The sequence below is a fragment of the Camelus bactrianus genome, chromosome 16 (assembly GCF_048773025.1).
Source record: "Camelus bactrianus isolate YW-2024 breed Bactrian camel chromosome 16, ASM4877302v1, whole genome shotgun sequence".
Taxonomy (NCBI): domain Eukaryota; kingdom Metazoa; phylum Chordata; class Mammalia; order Artiodactyla; family Camelidae; genus Camelus; species Camelus bactrianus.
The window spans coordinates 15,368,302-15,387,235 of record NC_133554.1 but is presented as its reverse complement, the minus strand read 5'-3'; the positions used below and the strand labels follow the sequence as shown (position 1 = coordinate 15,387,235).

At 41.7% G+C, this 18,934-nt stretch overlaps 1 protein-coding gene, 5 non-coding genes and 1 pseudogene across 11 annotated transcripts in view; all 7 read right to left on the bottom strand.

The window, feature by feature from the left end:
• Positions 1 to 18,934, bottom strand: part of TEX14 (testis expressed 14, intercellular bridge forming factor) — a 126,153-nt gene that overhangs the window by 102,673 nt on the left and 4,546 nt on the right. For all 6 annotated transcript variants that reach the window (XM_074342715.1, XM_045513762.2, XM_074342713.1 and 3 more), the window contains exon 2: positions 2,951 to 3,087. In XM_074342715.1, the coding sequence (XP_074198816.1) occupies positions 2,951 to 3,086 (136 nt within the window). In that variant the 5' untranslated portion in view covers position 3,087. The remainder of the gene's footprint in view (positions 1 to 2,950; positions 3,088 to 18,934) is intronic.
• Positions 5,856 to 6,019, bottom strand: LOC123615686 (U1 spliceosomal RNA). The gene has a single exon (XR_006723368.1). It is a non-coding gene; the product is annotated as a U1 spliceosomal RNA (small nuclear RNA).
• LOC123615669 (U1 spliceosomal RNA) lies at positions 7,021 to 7,190 on the bottom strand. The gene has a single exon (XR_006723353.2). It is a non-coding gene; the product is annotated as a U1 spliceosomal RNA (small nuclear RNA).
• On the bottom strand, positions 7,648 to 11,327 carry LOC141573530 (ribosomal biogenesis factor-like; annotated as a pseudogene).
• On the bottom strand, positions 12,785 to 12,948 carry LOC123615668 (U1 spliceosomal RNA). Its single transcript, XR_006723352.2, has one exon. It is a non-coding gene; the product is annotated as a U1 spliceosomal RNA (small nuclear RNA).
• LOC123615685 (U1 spliceosomal RNA) lies at positions 14,965 to 15,128 on the bottom strand. Its single transcript, XR_006723367.2, has one exon. It is a non-coding gene; the product is annotated as a U1 spliceosomal RNA (small nuclear RNA).
• LOC123615684 (U1 spliceosomal RNA) lies at positions 16,158 to 16,321 on the bottom strand. Its single transcript, XR_006723366.1, has one exon. It is a non-coding gene; the product is annotated as a U1 spliceosomal RNA (small nuclear RNA).

The following is an 18,934-nucleotide window of genomic DNA, read 5'->3' as shown; positions in this document are numbered from 1 at the left end:
ACACACTTTTCTATCCTCAAGGCCTTTGTATCCCTTTCATCTTCCCTTGTCTCTAACGTTTATCTTTTACTTCTTCCACCTCAACTTTTCTTCTTTAAGGGCCTGGCCTAAATATCATTTTCTCTAAGAATTTCCTCTTGTTTACCTCCTAGTCAAGGAGGCTGAGATGTACCTGGTGTGCTCCTTTTGCCTCTTGCCCTTCTCAGGACTTCAATTACTAACGCATGTCTGTTTCCACGACTGATTATACTCCTGGAAGGCAGGGCCACACGTCTTTCCTTGGCTGCTCTAACCCCAAGGTTCAACCAATATATATATAATGAAAAAAAGAATAAAGTCTGGGCTGAGCTTCTGGAACTCATCTTTTGGGTTGTAGAACTCATATAATCTATAGTGTCTGGTCTTGAGTGGGCTGAACTAAGTAGGATACAGTCAGGAAAGTTTTTCTCCTTCCACCTCCCTCAAGTTTACTCTGTCAGCTGGCTCTCTCTTTCCCTCAGGCAGATTCCATACTCTTTCAGTCACTTTGTGGTATTCAAAGCAGTCTTATTTTCGGGTAATTAACTGTCCAGTCCTTTTAAAATCAAAACCTCTCCCCTGCTCTTCCACTCCTCTGATCTCAAGGCTGTTTCTGACAACTCCAGAGTAGAGTAGGGGGAGAGCCAAGGGGCAAAGGTCTTTGTCCTAAGCTGATGCTCTTTGTAGCTTTGGGCTTTGTCCTAATGCCTGCTCTTCTGTGGGAGGGGTTAGTGGGTCTAACTCTTCTGCACACCACCCTAATGCAGGCCCCTGCCCTCTCCTGCTGACTTCTTGCTACAGCTCTAGGCTCTCTGTTGGGATTCTTCCTTCCTTCATAGGTGCGGTCCCTTTAGACAGCTCAGCTACCTTCCGTAGACTCCACCTGCCCCACAGCTGGTGGAAGTATAGCTACTCCAACTGCTGGTCTCTCGTGCTCATCCAGACATCAAGGACTGCTCCAGGTAGAAGGCAGATGGTGGTCCTCCTGACCCCTAAATTCCACATAACATGCCAGGTTCTATTCATGCCTCCTTGGTGGCAGCTGGGGTGGGCTGACATGGTTCTCCTGTTCAGCAGGCTGCCACATAGGCTCCCAACTCTCCTGCTTGCAAGCACCACAATCCTCTCCATGAGGTTTACCTGAGAGGCCTCTTAACTTGGCTTGAGGCTGGGAAGGAGGGGAAAGCCTCAGCATCCTATTCCTGTAAGTGCCTTTTAAGAATCTTTTCCACTGACACTCCCACCACTACCCCATCACTGTCTCACCTGCTCTTAGACAGGCCTGAGGAGGGTGATGGAGTTGAAGTTCCAAAGATCGTTTTGGCCATCTCCTAAGAAGCCCTGCTGTAGACTGTGAGGGCATTTATCTCCTCCTGTTCTTCACTGTGCAGCTTCATATATAATATATGAAATCCTGCTTCATATCCAGTTATACCTGCCAATCCTACCCCCTGCTCTAACTTAATGTCAAGTATCTGAAGATGCATTAAGTCAGACAAAGAAAGACAAGTACCGTTTGATACCACGTATATGTGGAATCTAAAAATAAAACAAACTAGTGAATCTGAGAAAAGAGAAGCAGGCTCACACATATAGAGAACAAACTAGTAGTTACCAGTGGCAACAGGGGTGTGGGGGAGGGACAGAATAGGGGTAGGGGATTAAGAGATATGACCTACTACATATAAAATAAATAAGCCACAGGGATATATTGTACAACACAGGGAACATAGCCAATAGTTTACAATAATCATAAACGGAGTATAACTTTTAAAACTTGTGAGTCACTATGTTGTACACCTGAAACTTATATAGTATTATATACTAACTCTGCCTGAAAAAAAAAGGGTCAAAAAAAGAATCTGAAGATGCAGAATGTTCAGGAGATGTTAAGAGAAAATAAACATTCTAAATTTCTGCTTTTCACACTGGATAGACAGACACTAGAAATCACAGCATACTTCTATTGAATATCAATTTTTATACTAAAATACATGAAGATGTGTTAAGAAATAAACTGCAAAATTTTGAGGGGGGAAAAAAACAAGACCTTTCAAATAAATTAGTGAGTTCACCATCAGCTGCTTCATCTATAGATTCCAGGGGTGGTACACGGCAACATTTCAGAATTTCTTGAGAGAAGTATTTTGTGGAGTGGTTGGATCCTACAGGAACTGATGTTACCTTTCCAGAAGTCCTCAGGAATATGTTGAGGCAAATGGAGAAACACTGATGAGAAATCAGGTCACCCTGACTGTTCCAACCCAGCTGAGAGAAGCTTAATAAGTCTCCCCTTCTATACTAGGAAGGAAGAGGGGGAATCTAACAGGACTTCTGGTTACTCTGGAAAAAGCAGGTCTGGATCTCTAGATCAGGGGTTAATACCATCAGTTGTTGTGTATTTTGTGTGTGTGTCTGTTCTGTTGAAGATTGCCTGAGCTATGTTTGTTATTTCTGTCTGCCCTACAGGCTGAGATGCCTCTAGTCTACAGCAAAAAAAAAAGTTAAACAAAAAAACAACCCGGAAACCAAAAGCACCAAGTGCCTCTAAGGAGCAGGAAAGAGGAGAGCTATGAAGACGGGCCTTCTCACTCCACCACAGGCCTTGGAAGACTCAGTGGATGCAACAGATTTGAAGGAGAAAAGGGAATCAGGCAGAATTCAAGGTGGGTGGCTGGGGCCTGAGGAGAAGCCTTTAGGAGCCTAACAGTTGGAAGACCTTATGGTTCCTCAGTACAAACAAGACACAACAGCCTCCAGTGATTTAAGACCTCTACTGAGCAATATGACTTCACTGGCAGAGAACATCTCAGCTCTAAATTTAACTTTCGATTTCCCTAAGAACTCAGTTTTATAATGTACCTGATTTTCCTTCCAATGGTATCCAGTGATGTGAATCAAGTTGCATCTGCCATTTCAATACAGTGCCTACCTTTCTTAAGAATCTTCTTCACTTTCACATAGTTCCCCTGTTTGACATACTCATGAAGTTGTGCTTCCAAAGAGTCATTTCTTAACGAACCAAGCTGAACGGGACACGGAAGTGGAAGATGAACGGCCCGAGACATCCTGTTTCAAAAGAAAGCAACATACTTATTCTCACTGAATCAGAAATGCAAGGAAGCAATTTAGATTCTTTCACATTTCTTTCACTTCTTGTCTACTTTCATTTATAATGAACAGGATTAGGGGAACAGTTACTGAAATTCTGCAAGATTAGTTTATTCTCAATGTTACTGTTGAAACTGAAGAACTCAGTATATTTATCATCAATTTCTGAGAGTGAAAAAGCGATGACTACCAGGAAGTAAAATTAGAAATATACATGTTTGTTGTATCATTAAAATAATTAGAATAGTATTAACTATGAAAGTTTAGTATACAAACACATTTATGTAGGAATGTAGACAGTTATGTGGGTTGGGTTCATAGTTCAGACTCTGAAATTCTGGTCCTGACTCCATCACTTCCCTAACTGTGTGACCTCGGAGAAATTATTTAACCTTGGTGGGCCTCAATTTCTGCTGGGAAACAAGTTGCTGGACAACAAGCAGCTAGAAAAGAAGCCACTCATAAATTTCCATGAGCTTAAAATATTGTATTCACACTTAATTGCTTAAAATGCACATGCTTGCTTTGTTTAAATGTTTTACACAGTAGATGAAATTTGTGGTGAGCAATCCTGACATTGACCATAAGGGCACAAAGGAAACAATGGACGGTCTTGGAAAGCCAGATCATTCATTAACAGAACTTCATTCTGGCATGAAAGCTTGCTGTTGAACACAGGGGAAGTATCTGCTATCTTGAGATGTCCCAGAGGCAACGACAGGATAGACTCAGAAATTTTGCATACCCCAAGGAGGGTGATTGTTCCTGGAAGGGATGGGCCTGAAATTAATCAGTTAACCAGCAAGCAGAACTTAGTGCTTATCATATGAAATATCTAAAGCCCCACCTCTTTGATCGCATTTTTTACTGAGCTGTATACTCCTAATAAATATGATGTTGACTAGGCTTTTGGCACTCTAGATCCACGAGATCTTGAGTCCCCTGATCCCATCTTTGCTCTTTACTTTGTCTCTTTGTTTCTTAAGTCTCGCGTCGCCCATCCTCAGATCCTGAGCTGCACGGACGCTGCAAATTTCCTTATCTATAAATGAGGGTAATAATAACCAGAGTTGCTGAGAGATTAAATGTGTAAAGCACTTAGAATTCTGCCTGGCACCAAGGCTCTCTCTGCAGTTGTTACTGTGCATGGTAAGAATCATACAGAGAAATTTTAACTTTCCACATATGGCATCCACACCTCGCCAGTGACTGTGGTATCCCTACCATGTGTCTCAAATATGAGGTGTTGTGTAAGACACCTAAAACAGGATCACTGTCGTCACAAAACTCGGTCTAGGGCAGACAAGTGGCACCATGCTGGTGCTCCACAGTCAGTGGATATGAGAGGAAGCCCCAGCTGCATGACTCAACAAGGATCTATATCAGGGTCATAATTGAGTGTTCCATGGAGAGACAGAGAGGATGTGATATGAGGTGAAGTGAAAGAAACACCACAAAGGCTATCACATTCGGTGGATCTTCACCAGCCAAGAAGCATTTAGGTTCTGAGAAGTAACACTTTAAAAAAAATTAATTATTTAAGAAAAAATTTTATTGAAGTGTGGTTGACTTACAATGTTAGTTTCAGGTGTACAGCAAAGTGATTCAGTTATACATATACATACATACATAGTTTATCCTTTCAGATTCTTTTAATTTTTTTGATGGGGGGAGGTAATTAGGTTTATTTATTATTTATTTATTCTTAGAGGAGGCACTGGGGATTGAACCCAGGACCTTATGCATGCTAAGTATGTGCTCTACCCTCCCCCTTAGATTCTTTTCCATTATATGTTGTTACAAGAAATTGAATATAGTTCCCTGTGATATACAGTAAGTCCTTGTTGTTTATTTTATATATAGTAATGTGCGAGTAACACTTTCTTAATTTATCCACTGATAAAGTGTGGAAAGTGCTAATAACTTGTGTTTTAACTTCTTAGTCTTCTGTGACTTACATATTTCACTACGTCCTCAAAGTTCACCCATATTGTACCATATGTCAGAATTTCTTCATTTTTAAGGCTGAATAATTTTCCATTGTGTATATAGACGTCATTTTGTTTATCCATTCATGCCATTAATGGACACAGGTTGACCTCATCTTTGGCTACTGTTAATAATGCCGCTATAAATATGAGTGTAACTTGTGATATTCATGAGTATTTCTAATCTTACATCCTTTTTCTTTTTCAGTCACCATCGCATGTTATTCTTTCTTTTTTTTTTTATTACCATCTGGGGAGTACTGGGCCTTAAAATGCTCCCCAAGTTTCTGAACATTACTAAGGTTTTTTGTTTTTGAACAAGCTAGCTCCTGCAACTACTTAAACTTGTAGTTCACTAAGTTTCAGCTACAATCACATTCCACTACTATAATTTTGACCCCTTTTCCCTCTAACGGAGCATCCTACAACTGGAATAGACATTCACTAACCAGTATTACCCAGGTAAACAAGAAACAACTTTTCTAGCCCAAATCACATAATACAACACATCACAATGAGACAGATGACTTCACAAAGCAGAACACTAAAGACAAAGTAAAAAGTTAATTGTTGCTTATTTATCTCACACTACCAAAAAAAGTGTCTAGCAGAACAAGTACATGTAAAGATCAAATATATGCATAACACACTAGCTCCTAAGACTAAAAAGATACAAGACTTAAAGAACCAACAGATCAGATAAAACCTCAACATCTACTTTCGTTGAAACAAAATTACCAGGGGAAAGCGCGAACGCAGTCCCCCACTACCACAAATTATGCAGTCGAGTTTCCCACATTTGGGGAAATCGCAGGGGTCAGCACATCCGGAGTGCAATGGATAAGCCTCGCCCTGGGAAAACCACCTTCGTGATCATGGTATCTCCCCTGCCAGGTAAGTATGAGCTCACAACGCTGCCTCCAACCTCACCCTCACATTCCAAACACTTCAAACATACGGTCATGCACTGCACGCACGCTCCAGACCGTCACTTACGAAAGAAACACTTCTACAAACTGTAAAAGACGGACAATCAGATTTTTGCAGAGCTGGACACTGCAGAAAATAACTAGTATCTGCACAATGTGAACAAGACCAGCAGACACTGCGGTCATTTACATGCTCCAAATATCTTTTAGTGACGTCATTACACAGCGCCCAACAAACACATCTCAGGCTTTTGTTGATGTGGTAGGCTGAATACTCCCCCACGAAAAATGTCTGCGTCCTAATCCCCGGAACCTGTGAATGTTACCTCACTGTAGCAAGACTACGTGATTAAGGCTTTGAGATGGAGGTGGGTAAAGGCCCGAAACATCCAGGTGCACCTACTGTGATCACAGGGCCCTTATAGGAGGAGGCAGGCAGGCCTGAGACGTTTATTCATTTACTATTTCTTCGTGCTGTATTTTGGGGAAAAGGGAGATACTTAGCTTTTTACTGATTTTAATGGAGATAGTGGGGATTGAACCCAGGATCTTGTGCATGCTAAGCACAAGCTCTACCACTTGACCTATCCCTTCTGGACCCAAGAGGTTTAGGTCTAAGGACAGGAGAGAAGTCAGCAAAAAGGAAATGCCACACTGCTGGCTTTGAAAATGAACGAACAGATTACAAAAAACGTTTTTGTACAGACAGCCTTCAGAAAGCAGAAGGGGTCAAAAAACATACCCTCTCTCCAATACCTAAAGCAGTGAAATAAACTTAAGTCACTACTGTTTACAGTAACTTGACCTTTAGAGAATAAAAGAAAAACAAAATCAACCTTCTGAGAGAAAACACGATTTGCTTAATATAAGAAACAAAAAAAGAACTCTAGTGTTGAAGTGTAAAACAAACCCTAAGGCACAAAACCAAGAACAAAAACAAACACTTCCGTCTTTCAAGTCAAAAACATGTATATTAGGGGACAGCGCGAACGCTACGCAGTTCCCCACTACCACAAATTATGCAGTCGAGTATTCCCACATTTGGGGAAACCGCAGGGGTCAGCACATCCGGAGTGCAATAGATAAGCCTTGCCCTGGGAAAACCACCCTCATGATCTTGGTATCATCCCTGCCAGGTAAGTATGAGCTTCTCGTCTCGCCTGGCACTGCACCCTCGTCCTCAGCATACTGTATAGTTATGGTCAATTATATTCCACGTCCTTAGGCCTTTGTTTAGAAAATTCAGGGTTATTCATATGACACCGATGAGGATCCAGCCTTTTGGAGATTCAGGAGAAATTGTCCCATTAAGAATGAATTCCATCCGACAGGCACCGCACTCCTCATCTACATATGCCCTCCTCTTATCACTTGTCACGTGACGTTACCACTTTCGGAAAAACTGTAAGTTCTCTCGAGCTATGCCTCTCAACAACCAAAAAGACAATTATCGACAAGTGTAGGTGGGAAGGTTTGTAAATTCCTTGCCATAGATTTCTTCAGAGTCCGCATACTGCGCTGCAGGGCGGAGCAGGGCAGTTGGGGTCGGGGGTAGAGGCCGTCGGGTGAGGGGGGGGTGAGGGGGGGGTTGGGCTGCACAATCCAGTTATTCAGGTCTGAATCGCTCTGGGATGTTTTTATATTAGGTCGAACAAAGAGACAATTGTGGAAAAGTGACTAATATATATGGGGAGGCTAAAAGAAGATACTTATTTGGACAAGACCTGTTTGCACAGAAATATCCAGGTTTTGTCTCCCTTTCTCTGGCAATGTTTCTTCCCCCTGGGTTAGGAAAGACATATTTCACTTGGGAGCTTTATCTCCTGCTTTCAGGAAGAGAAAGGGAGGTCAGACCGCTCTTCTTACGTATGTCGTTTTTCAAGTGCTTTTAGCTCAAAATAACCCTTATGCCAAAGTGAGACAGGATGCAAGGGGGCAGGGCACAGACACTCAAGGAATGACAGCAATTTAACACCAAAATGGTGGAAGATTCACCTCCTAGATGGTCTTAAGGATTAAGAGGTTTGACTTCTAGTAGACCTTGAGCTTCATTATATGCCTGTCATAACAGCATGATAAATAACATGCCTGCAGGCGCCATGACAGCTCCAAGGCTAACCGCAAAAGGCCAAAGAATGGGTGATGGCCCAGTTCCTAGTAATCTCAGCCCCTTACCCAGGGCAGTTGGAATGGTCCCACCTGTAGGCCTGGAAGCTACTAAGACCATCCTTTTTTCACTCCGTGCTCTTTGGAGAAGGCCTGCACTCTGTGGAGTGTGTACCTACTTCTACTTTATCCTGAGTACCCAATTCCCACACCTTTCTTTGCTTTTCTCTTGCCTTACACTCCATGCAGTATATATCTCTCTAAATAAATCTACCTTTACTCAACTGTGGCTTGCACTTGAATTCTTTCCTGCACGAAGCCAACGACCCACACTTGGCGGGGTATGTCCCAGGGGCTCAACCGAGACCTGGGACATGCCCTCCTCATGCCCCACATCTGTTTTCCTGCATCAAAAGTGGCACATTTTGGGGTGGCTATTTTGCAAACCTTTGGTAGTTATTTCCTCCTTAGTTCACATGGCTTTGTCTTTTTTGAGGATATTTTAAATTACTACAAGTGATAAATTTCCCTTGTAGATAATTAGGAGAACACAGAAAAGTGGTTTTTTTCCAAAATTAAAATTAACCACAATGCCACTACAAAATCACCACTGTTAATATTATGTATGATAACTCCAATTCTTTACGCATATATATTCTTAATAGAATTATACTTCACATGATGTTTTGTAACACTTTACATTCATTTTGTTATATATTGCCATAGATAACTTATATGATCAATATTCTATTGCTTCCAGTTTATTATTTTCTATTTAACTGCAGTGAACAGCCTTGTAGGTATATCTTTGTGAATTAATGATTTCTTAGGGTAACTTCTAGTAGTTTTCTGTTATTTTAATATTTTAGTCATCTTAAGAAATGCCTCAGATTATTTGAGGGAGGAGAGGTGACATATGGTATTTTTAAACTTTAAAAGTTACTTTTCCCTGATTCCTTTCATTTTTCAAAGTCCAGATCTCTCTAATTTCAGGGTTCACAGTTAATTATAAAAAGAACTTCAAGTTTGTTATGAATGAGAGGAAAACCTAAACTGCATAACAATGCATGCAAAAAAAAGCACATAAACGAAATATGTACTATGATTAAAACTATTTCTAAAAATGCAAAGTTTAAGACACTTAAAGGAAATACATCAAAATGCAAGGTAACATAATTATGTTAGTGTCAATACCGAAATATTTACTAATGTATTATCCCCTACATATTCTGTGACATGATTGAAATAATACTTGTAATATTTTTAAAAATTTAACACTAATTATGTACATTTAGTGCCACATAAGGTCATACATTTTGAGCTAGAAATTTCATTTACTAACCTATAGCAAGTAATTCTACAGGAAGACAATGCCCTATGCACAAGGGTGTTCATCACAGAATTACCAAAAAAAAAAAAAAAAAATCACCCAAAACCCGTAGAATCAAAGCAACAGAGAAATGGAGTATTAAGCAAACATAATAGTAATATAACAATTAACAACATGAAAAACATTTTCATCATATAAAGTTAAGAGGAAAAAAGGGTATGAAATGATATGTATACCATGAGTGCAATTTTGTGAAAAAGTGTATCCTTAAGGAAAATTACTGGAAGCAAATGCATTGAAATGATATCAGTGTTACTGGTTGTGAGATACAGGTTACAGACTTTCAAGAATTTGTTAATGAAAGTAATAATTGTTTCTGAAAGTCTAATAACTTTTTAGACTGTTTTTTTCTTCATGAAAAGGAGACCAAACCCTGGTGGAGCCATCACAAGAAGTATCTGGCACAATATTTAGTTTTGAACACAGGCTTTAGAATCAGACAGACTTATGTTCAAATTATGATTTTATCATATTTTAGATATCTGTGCTTGTTCCTCTAGGAACAATGATAATTATCAGCAATAATCAGTCAATATATATTCATATACATACATATATATATTCATACACATAGAATAAAACAACTCAGTGATCAACTAACTCACAAAGACCCCTGTTGGCCGAAATAAAATCACACAATGTAAGAGTGGTGGGTTAAGTTTTATTTGAGGCAAAATGAGGACTATAGCCTAGGAGACAGCATCCCAGAAAGTTCTGAGAAAACTGTTCCAAAGAGGCAGGGGAAACTCAGTATTATATATGATTTCAGAAAAAGGGGGACATGCAGTCAAGCACACTTATAGGCAGAGGCTCGCTGCTAGTCACAAGGAGCAGATGTCACAGTTAATGATTTTATGCTTTTCTAGATAAAAAGAGACGCAAGAATTGGAAGTCATAAAATCTTCTCCTGAAAATATCTAACTATCTAGAGGCCTGTTCAGCCAGTTTCCCCAGAGCACTGAGTACCTCATTCCTTTTTTTTTTTTTTAATTGTATAAAACATTTAATTTATTGGTCTATTTGGGGAATTTACTGCATCACTGGTGTATTACAGCTGAGCCATTAATCTTGTAGCTTCATCAACATTAACTGGTTTGTCTTCATGACATTGCTCAGGAATCAGCTGTTTCTGCAGAGGTTCAAGGGAAAGGCCTTTTGAGAAATGTGCAAGTTCCTTTTGTATACCTATAAAGGCTTTATTCACTGTTCACTTTTTCATCATTCACAATTTTTACCTTCTTAAGATTAGTGGTAACTGGTTTTGCTTTTTTTTTTTTTTAACTTTAAAGCTTTTTTGGCTGGTTATGTGGAATACATTCCTGGACTTCTGCCCTCTTTGTTCTTGGCCATTGTCTCGGATATCCTTGTGCGGCTGCTCACGCTCCAGGTGATGCCATTTGCACGCTCAGATTACCTCATTCCTGATCTCCATCCTGAACTCCTTCCATGGAGTGTTGGAGGTCAGCGGTTGCAGCAGCTCGTGATTTAATCCAAGCAAAGTTAGAGGGCAAGTGCCAACATGATCCAATCCTTGTAGAGGCAGGTGGCAAGTGCCAGTTTTTAGTTAGCACCCCAAATAAGCCAAGGCAGAGAGGCCTAGCCCTTCCCTAAATACAGTAAGTATCGTAACAGTTCCCACATACCTGGATAGGGGCGGCACTGGCACACCCACCTCTCTCTGAGATTATGGACCCTGCCAACTAAGACGTCCTGTCCCAACAGACATGCCCCTCAGTCTGTGAGTCTCACCTTATCTATGAACTTCCACCCATACCTTAGCCTCATGGGGGGGGGGGTCAAGGAAAGGTTGATGTTGAAAAATACAATGAAGGCGGCAGTAACTTTTAAAAGCTGACTTTTGTTATATAAGTTCATAGAGTAGGTGTGACTGTCAAGAAGTCCATAGCGCTGATAGAACTAAATCTAAATGTCTGTTACCAGGAAAGCACGAGGAACTCTACAGACACTACACAAACACCCTGGGTTGCAGGGAGCCAAACTCATTCACCTCTGACAAGCACCGGCTGGCCCTGGCTCTGCATTTCCCATCCTCAGGGCTCTGCAGTATAAACCAATCTCTCTACTTAGACATTTGCTAGATACTCTCATCCACAAAGTGTGATCCAGCCCATCTCATCTCAGTTATACAATATGATTTCATTATTGAACTACCCTCCTAATTTCATTCCAGAAGATTTGCTGTTTTCATGGTATCCACGAATGCCAGGCTGGCCAGAGCTCTGAATCCTCTAAGGACTATTTGTGTCCCCCATAGACATGATTTCGCAGATATTCATAGGCTTTTTTTTTTTTTTTTTTTTACTACTATGCTGAGGGAACTCTTACTTATGACCACGTTGCCTACTCCAGTACTTTTACCATTCACAAAGTATCCTTGAGTTTCTTTGAGTGCTGCTAATGATGAAACAAAAACAACAAAAACTGGTTCTCAAGTCGCTACTCATATGTATGTAGTAATGTACAGTCACTTAAACTTTTAAGGTGCCAGCAACTAGCCTAGGCACTGGAGATACTAAGAGTAACAATGCAGAGATAGATTCTGCCTGCAATAAATAAGATCACAGTCTGTAGGGGAAACAGATCTGCCAGAACTATAAGAGTAATGACCACTAATAAAAGGGTTAAGGATCACATTATGACTTTGAAAGATCCTATATGCTTTTGCCTTTGTGGACCCTCCTTTATGAAAAACATAAAAAGATGACATTATTATATGTAACATTTTCTTCTACCTAAAAATTCATCTTTTTTTCTTCTGACTTTAAAAAAATTTCCTTATGCATAATACCTACAGAACCTAATGTTTTAAGTGCATCCAGGGTTCAGCGGGAAACCGGGCAGCTTCACAAGAGCATGCATTTTCAAAGTTGATGAGAGAAAGCAGGCCATTCCAGGAAGAGAGAACATGTGAAATAACTCAGTAAAGGCCCCCTGAAAAATTACAAAATAAAAGAAAGTGAATGAGTAATTAAAAGTGCCTCAGTAACCACACAGAAAAGAATAAAAAGAAACAGCTGCAGGCAACCAGAGTAATACCACGCCTATCACACACTCTGGAAACAACATCACTCAAAAATGTGACTAGCGAATACAAACACAGTAACGCACCTTTGACTACACGACTAAGCACTGAGCTCCCTTAATTAAACCTTCAACCACGGTAGTGAAACAAACGTTAAACCTCCCCTTCTGCTATTAGAACGCAGAAAAAAAAAAGATACCAGGGGAGAGCGCGAACGCAGTCCCCCACTACCACAAATTATGCAGTCGAGTTTCCCACATTTGGGGAAATCGCAGGGGTCAGCACATCCGGAGTGCAATGGATAAGCCTCGCCCTGGGAAAACCACCTTCGTGATCATGGTATCTCCCCTGCCAGGTAAGTATGAGTTCACAACACTGCCTCCAACCTCACCTTCACATTCCAAACACTTCAAACATACGGTCATGCACTGCACGCACGCTCCAGACCGTCACTTACGAAAAAAACACTTCTACAAACTGTAAAAGACGGACAATCTATTTTTTTTTGTATATCTGGACACTGCAGAAAATAACTAATGTCTGCACAACGTGAACAAGACCAGCAGACACTGCGTTCATTTACATACTCCGAGTATCTTTTAGTGACGTCATTCTGTAGCGCCCGACTAACACATCTCCGGCCTTTGTTGATGCGGTAGGCTGAATACTCACCCACCAAAATGTCCGCGTCCTAATCCCCAGAACCTGTGAATGTTACCTCACTCTAGCAAAACAGACTGCACATCATTCAGGTTTTGAGATGGGAGGATTGGGGGACAGTATGGAAGGCCGTGGGGGAAAGGCCCGAAATATCCACGTGCACCTACTGTAATCACAGGGCCCTTATGAGACAGGAAGGGGGCAGGGCACAGCCATTCAACGAATGCTACAGCAATTAATATCAAAATGGTGAAAGATTCAACCCCTAAAAGGCCTTGAGGCTCAAGATGATGAGAGATTTAACTTCTAGCAGATTTTGAGCTTCATTATACACTCACTGTAATACAGTAACATGGTGAATAACATGCCCACAGGCACCATGGCAGTCCCAAGGCTAGCCACAAAAGGTCAAAGAGTGGAAAATGGCCAACTTCCTGGGAATCCCAGCCCCTTCCCCAGGCTACTTAGACTGGTCCTTCCACTTATTAGCATATGAAGCCACCAAGCCCATAAAAACCAGCAATACAGCATCTTGCGGCAGCCTCTCTTCCTCTTCGGAGACAGCCCACATTCTGTCTATGGAATGTGTACCTACTTTTAATCTGAGCACTCAACCCCTACACCTCGTGGCCTTTCTCCTGCCTTTCAATGTATCACTCTGAATAAACCTGAGAAGGAAAAGACACGCTCAGCTAATAAGCTAACTCATGAATCTAAGTGTAACAAGTGTCAGTTTGCTGATTTCCTGCTCATGGTTTTGTTTTGTTTTGTTTTGTTTTGTTTTGTTTTGTTTTGTTTGCTAGTCAGCTGGATTTTCAAAGAGACACATCTGGCCTTGAAATGTTGGTTTGCTCCCTCCCCGCCTCTACTTTTGTGATAATGATGCTGCTAAAGCTGTTTTGTGCCTATTGGCCTAATACCCCAAGCTTGTAAATTAACCCTATAAAACCTCATGCACACGTCTTGGAGGTGCTCAGAGCTTCGGAGCAGAAGCCCCTCTGAGCCTGCTGGCTTAATACATCTGAGTACTCCAAACCTCCCAGTGGTGCTTGTTTCTTGGCTGGCCTGTCATTTCTGTAACAAACCTATCTTCACTCAATTGTGGCTCGCTCTTGAATTCCTTCCTGCGCAAAGCCAAGGACTGACACTTGGCGGGGCATGTCCCAGGGGCTCACCCGAAGCCTGGGACACGGCCCTCCTCACGCCCCACATCTGTTTTCCTGCATCACTTATAAGGAGGCAGGAAGGCCCGAGACTTTTTTTTTTTTTTCATGTTATTTTTTGGGAAGGGGGAGATACTTAAGTGTTTTCTTTATTTTAATGGAAGCAGGACATTGTGCATGCTAAGCACGTGCTCTACCACTGAGCTATCCCCTCCCCCAAGCCCGAGTTTAGGTGTGAGGACAAATGTCAGCAAGCAAAAAATACTAAACTCTTGGCTTTACAAAGTGAACAAACACAAACAACAGACAAGACAGAAAGAGCCAAAAAACATACTCTCTTTCAATGCTCAGAACAGTAAAAGAAACTTAAAACAATAAACGCTTACAATAGGCTCCCTACAAAAATAACCAACAGCTTTTGGAAACGCTATTCTCACTGCTCAGAGTGGAAACCCACAGTTCTAAGACCCAAGTGAATCAAACAGTTGTAACTCACAAACTAGAACAAAGACACAAAACACACAAAGAACATAATCTATTATTAACCCAACTACATCAGGGGAGAGCGCGAACGCAGTCCCCCACTACCACAAATTATGCAGTCGAGTTTCCCACATTTGGGGAAATCGCAGGGGTCAGCACATCCGGAGTGCAATGGATAAGCCTCGCCCTGGGAAAACCACCTTCGTGATCATGGTATCTCCCCTGCCAGGTAAGTATGAGCTCACAACGCTGCCTCCAACCTCACCCTCACATTCCAAACACTTCAAACATACGGTCATGCACTGCACGCACGCTCCAGACCGTCACTTACGAAAGAAACACTTCTACAAACTGTAAAAGACGGACAATCAGATTTTTGCAGAGCTGGACACTGCAGAAAATAACTAGTATCTGCACAATGTGAACAAGACCAGCAGACACTGCGGTCATTTACATGCTCCAAATATCTTTTAGTGACGTCATTACACAGCGCCCAACAAACACATCTCAGGCTTTTGTTGATGTGGTAGGCTGAATACTCCCCCACGAAAAATGTCTGCGTCCTAATCCCCGGAACCTGTGAATGTTACCTCACTGTAGCAAGACTACGTGATTAAGGCTTTGAGATGGAGGTGGGTAAAGGCCCGAAACATCCAGGTGCACCTACTGTGATCACAGGGCCCTTATAGGAGGAGGCAGGCAGGCCTGAGACGTTTATTCATTTACTATTTCTTCGTGCTGTATTTTGGGGAAAAGGGAGATACTTAGCTTTTTACTGATTTTAATGGAGATAGTGGGGATTGAACCCAGGATCTTGTGCATGCTAAGCACAAGCTCTACCACTGACCTATCCCTTCTGGACCCAAGAGGTTTAGGTCTAAGGGACAGGAGAGAAGTCAGCAAACGGGAAATGCTACACTGTTGGCTTTGAAAATGAACGAACAGATTACAAAAAACGTTTTTGTACAGACAGCCTTCAGAAAGCAGAAGGGGTCAAAAAAACATACCCTCTCTCCAATATCTAGAGCAATGAAATAAATTTAAGTCACTACTGCTTACAGTAACTCGACCTTTAAAGAATAAAAGAAAAATAACCAACCTTCCGAGAGAAAACACGATTTGTTTAATATAAAAAAAAACAGAAAAAAAGAAACCTAAAGTTAAAACCTAAGACAAACTGCATATCATAAACAAACTCTAAGACACAAACCCGAGAACAAAAACAAACACAAAAGCTCTTAATCTTTCAGTCAAATACACATATACCAGGGGAAAGCGCGAACGCAGTCCCCCACTACCACAAATTATGCAGTCGAGTTTCCCACATTTGGGGAAATCGCAGGGGTCAGCACATCCGGAGTGCAATGGATAAGCCTCGCCCTGGGAAAACCACCTTCGTGATCATGGTATCTCCCCTGCCAGGTAAGTATGAGTCAAGGGTTGGCCCCGACACTGCCCGCTGCTGTGCACACCACTGTAAGGTTTCGGTCACTGCTGAAATGATTCCAAGTAGCCTTTATCTAAGAAGCCCAAGAAAACAGATTTTCATACTATGTCTTAGTATTGGTAATAGATAATCCAGCACGGCTTTCCAGGCAAGACGGTTCCAAAAGGCGCCCAAAACGCGCTTTCATCTACATACTCCACCTCCCGGCAATACGTCACGTGCAACCGGCAGGTCCCAGACGGCAGCAGCGCTCCCGGGGGTTGACGGCTGCGCCCCCTCCCGGCTGCTGGGGAAGACTTCTTCCTCCTCCCACTCGCTCCGACCTAAGTGGCGTGATCAGGCTACTTTCCTGACACAAATCCACCCCTCCCCCAATGTTGGCGTAGCCGAAGGTCTCCCTTTCACCATGTGTGAAGTCCCCCGAGCAAACGGACGCAGAAGACCTTTTGTCGGGAGCCAGCTTCAGCCGGCATCCTTGCCTGGATACCAACGCTCTAAACCAGCCCCGCACCGTTCCCTCCTGTTCCACAAAGGGGGAGGAGCAGGGCGTCAAGCCGAGAAAGTCGTGACTACCTGCTAGAAGGGTAAAGAGTGAAGGGTTTGGACTCCAAGATCTGGACTCCAATTTAGTGTCACACTGCACAGTTCGCGATAAGCTTCTAGCCCTCTGAATCTGTTCCTCGGTTTTACAGAATGAGGAGGGAGATCCAGTCAGATCCCTTACCTAGGTTTTGTCTCCCGCCCCTGCCCGTGCTGTTAACCCCGCCACCTCACACCTTGACCCCGCGCTTCTGAGCATGGACAGATGTCCTTAGGGAATACACAGCGTCCATTCCTACGTTTCCCCTCTGGAGTTTTTCTTCTGGTCTCTGTGACTTTCTCTTTTTTTGCTAAGTGATACATGTGAAAAATCTGTTTTGTTGCTGTCATATTCTCCCACCATTTTATGTGTTTTGAACCAGCGTAAGTCTCTCTCAGCCTCCAGTCTACTTCTTGCCAGAGAGGAAAATCTGACCACTCAGTTCACTTGATTCTTCAGATTCTAGATGCCATTTGACTCACTAGCCCCTTAACCACCTCATCTTCCTCCCTTTATGCTGCAGCATAGCACACGTCCTCCATCAGGGGATAGATCCAACAGTCACCTCCTTTACTCCCATTTTCCCCAGCACTGCTGGAGGAAGTTGTGATCCTCCAACTACAAATTCATGCAAACTGTAACCACATCTTAGCTGCTTTCTGGCATTCCTTTTATATTATATTTACATCTTTTAAATGCCCTCTGCTCTGCTATTTCAAACCTCCACATAAACCAGTAGTTCTTGACTCTGCCATCACACTCAAGGGGTAGTTTTGAAAATGCATGGGGATATTTTTGTTTCCTTGTGTAGCCACACCAAGCAGTTACATATTAAAATATTTTATGATAACATTTAATTTTTATTTCTTCTTTATTTTACAGTTAGGACATTTATGTCACTTGTGCGGGAAGTATATATATACATAGCTTTTATTTTCTATGAACATCTTGAATATTCATATTTTCTATGAACATACTACAAGTAGTAAAGGGAACATTACTATTTGTTATAAAAGGGGACTCCAGGGTGATAAAAATGTTATAACATTTATTGTGGTGATGACTGCAAAACTGTGAGTATACTAAAAACCATTGAATTTTACACTTTAAGTGGGTGGATTGAATGCTACATGAAAAGGAAGGAAGGGAAGGAAGGAGAAGAGGGAGAGAAAAAGAAAGAAAATGAGGAAGGAAGGAAGGAAGGATGGATGGAAGGAAGGAAGGAATACAGCCTTTGGAAAAGCAAATTATCAGGGAAAGCATGATTGCAGTTCCTTTCCATATTCCAGCAGAGTTAAACATCTATTCCCAACAGTACAAGCTGATTGCACCACGACTCAGAGAAAAGGTCTTTATATACTGCAGCCTCTCTAATTTGTGTGGGTGTGAAGTTTTTTTTAAATGCCACAGACCAACACCTGTCTCTATCTCTGAAGCCTGAATTCACTTTTTTATTACTGCTTATGCATGGAGCTAAGAGGATTGATTATAAACAACATGAAAAGCAGCCACTGGAACTACTAAGACAGCAGTATAACCCTGGTAAGATCACTTGGGAGTTGTACCAGAGGTTGGCCTGGTTCCTGTCAGTCAATTTTAGGACACAGTAACACCTGTGCTTGACCTTGAGTGCAGTCTAGACTGTGCCTATGTTACTGCCTGGATTCTTCTCTGCCTGGCATTCAGGGTTACTTCCCCCACTACACTGTAGGCCTTTCGAGCAGGGCTTTTCTTGTTTGCTTCTTTTAAAATAGTTGAAATAGCACAATATATAATTACTGCATGTATTACTTTACCCATTAGCTTCATTCTCTCTCATTAAAAACTTACAGGAAGCAAAATTTAAAATTTCTTCATGATAGTCATCTTATGATTGGATCGTAATTCATATAATCATTCCCTTTACTGCTGGACATTTAAGTTGGTTCAAATTTTCACTACTGCAAATAATTCTGGGTTTTGGGTAGAGATGGTATATTGAATACCTATAAATTTCACTCCCTCCCAAAACCCCAC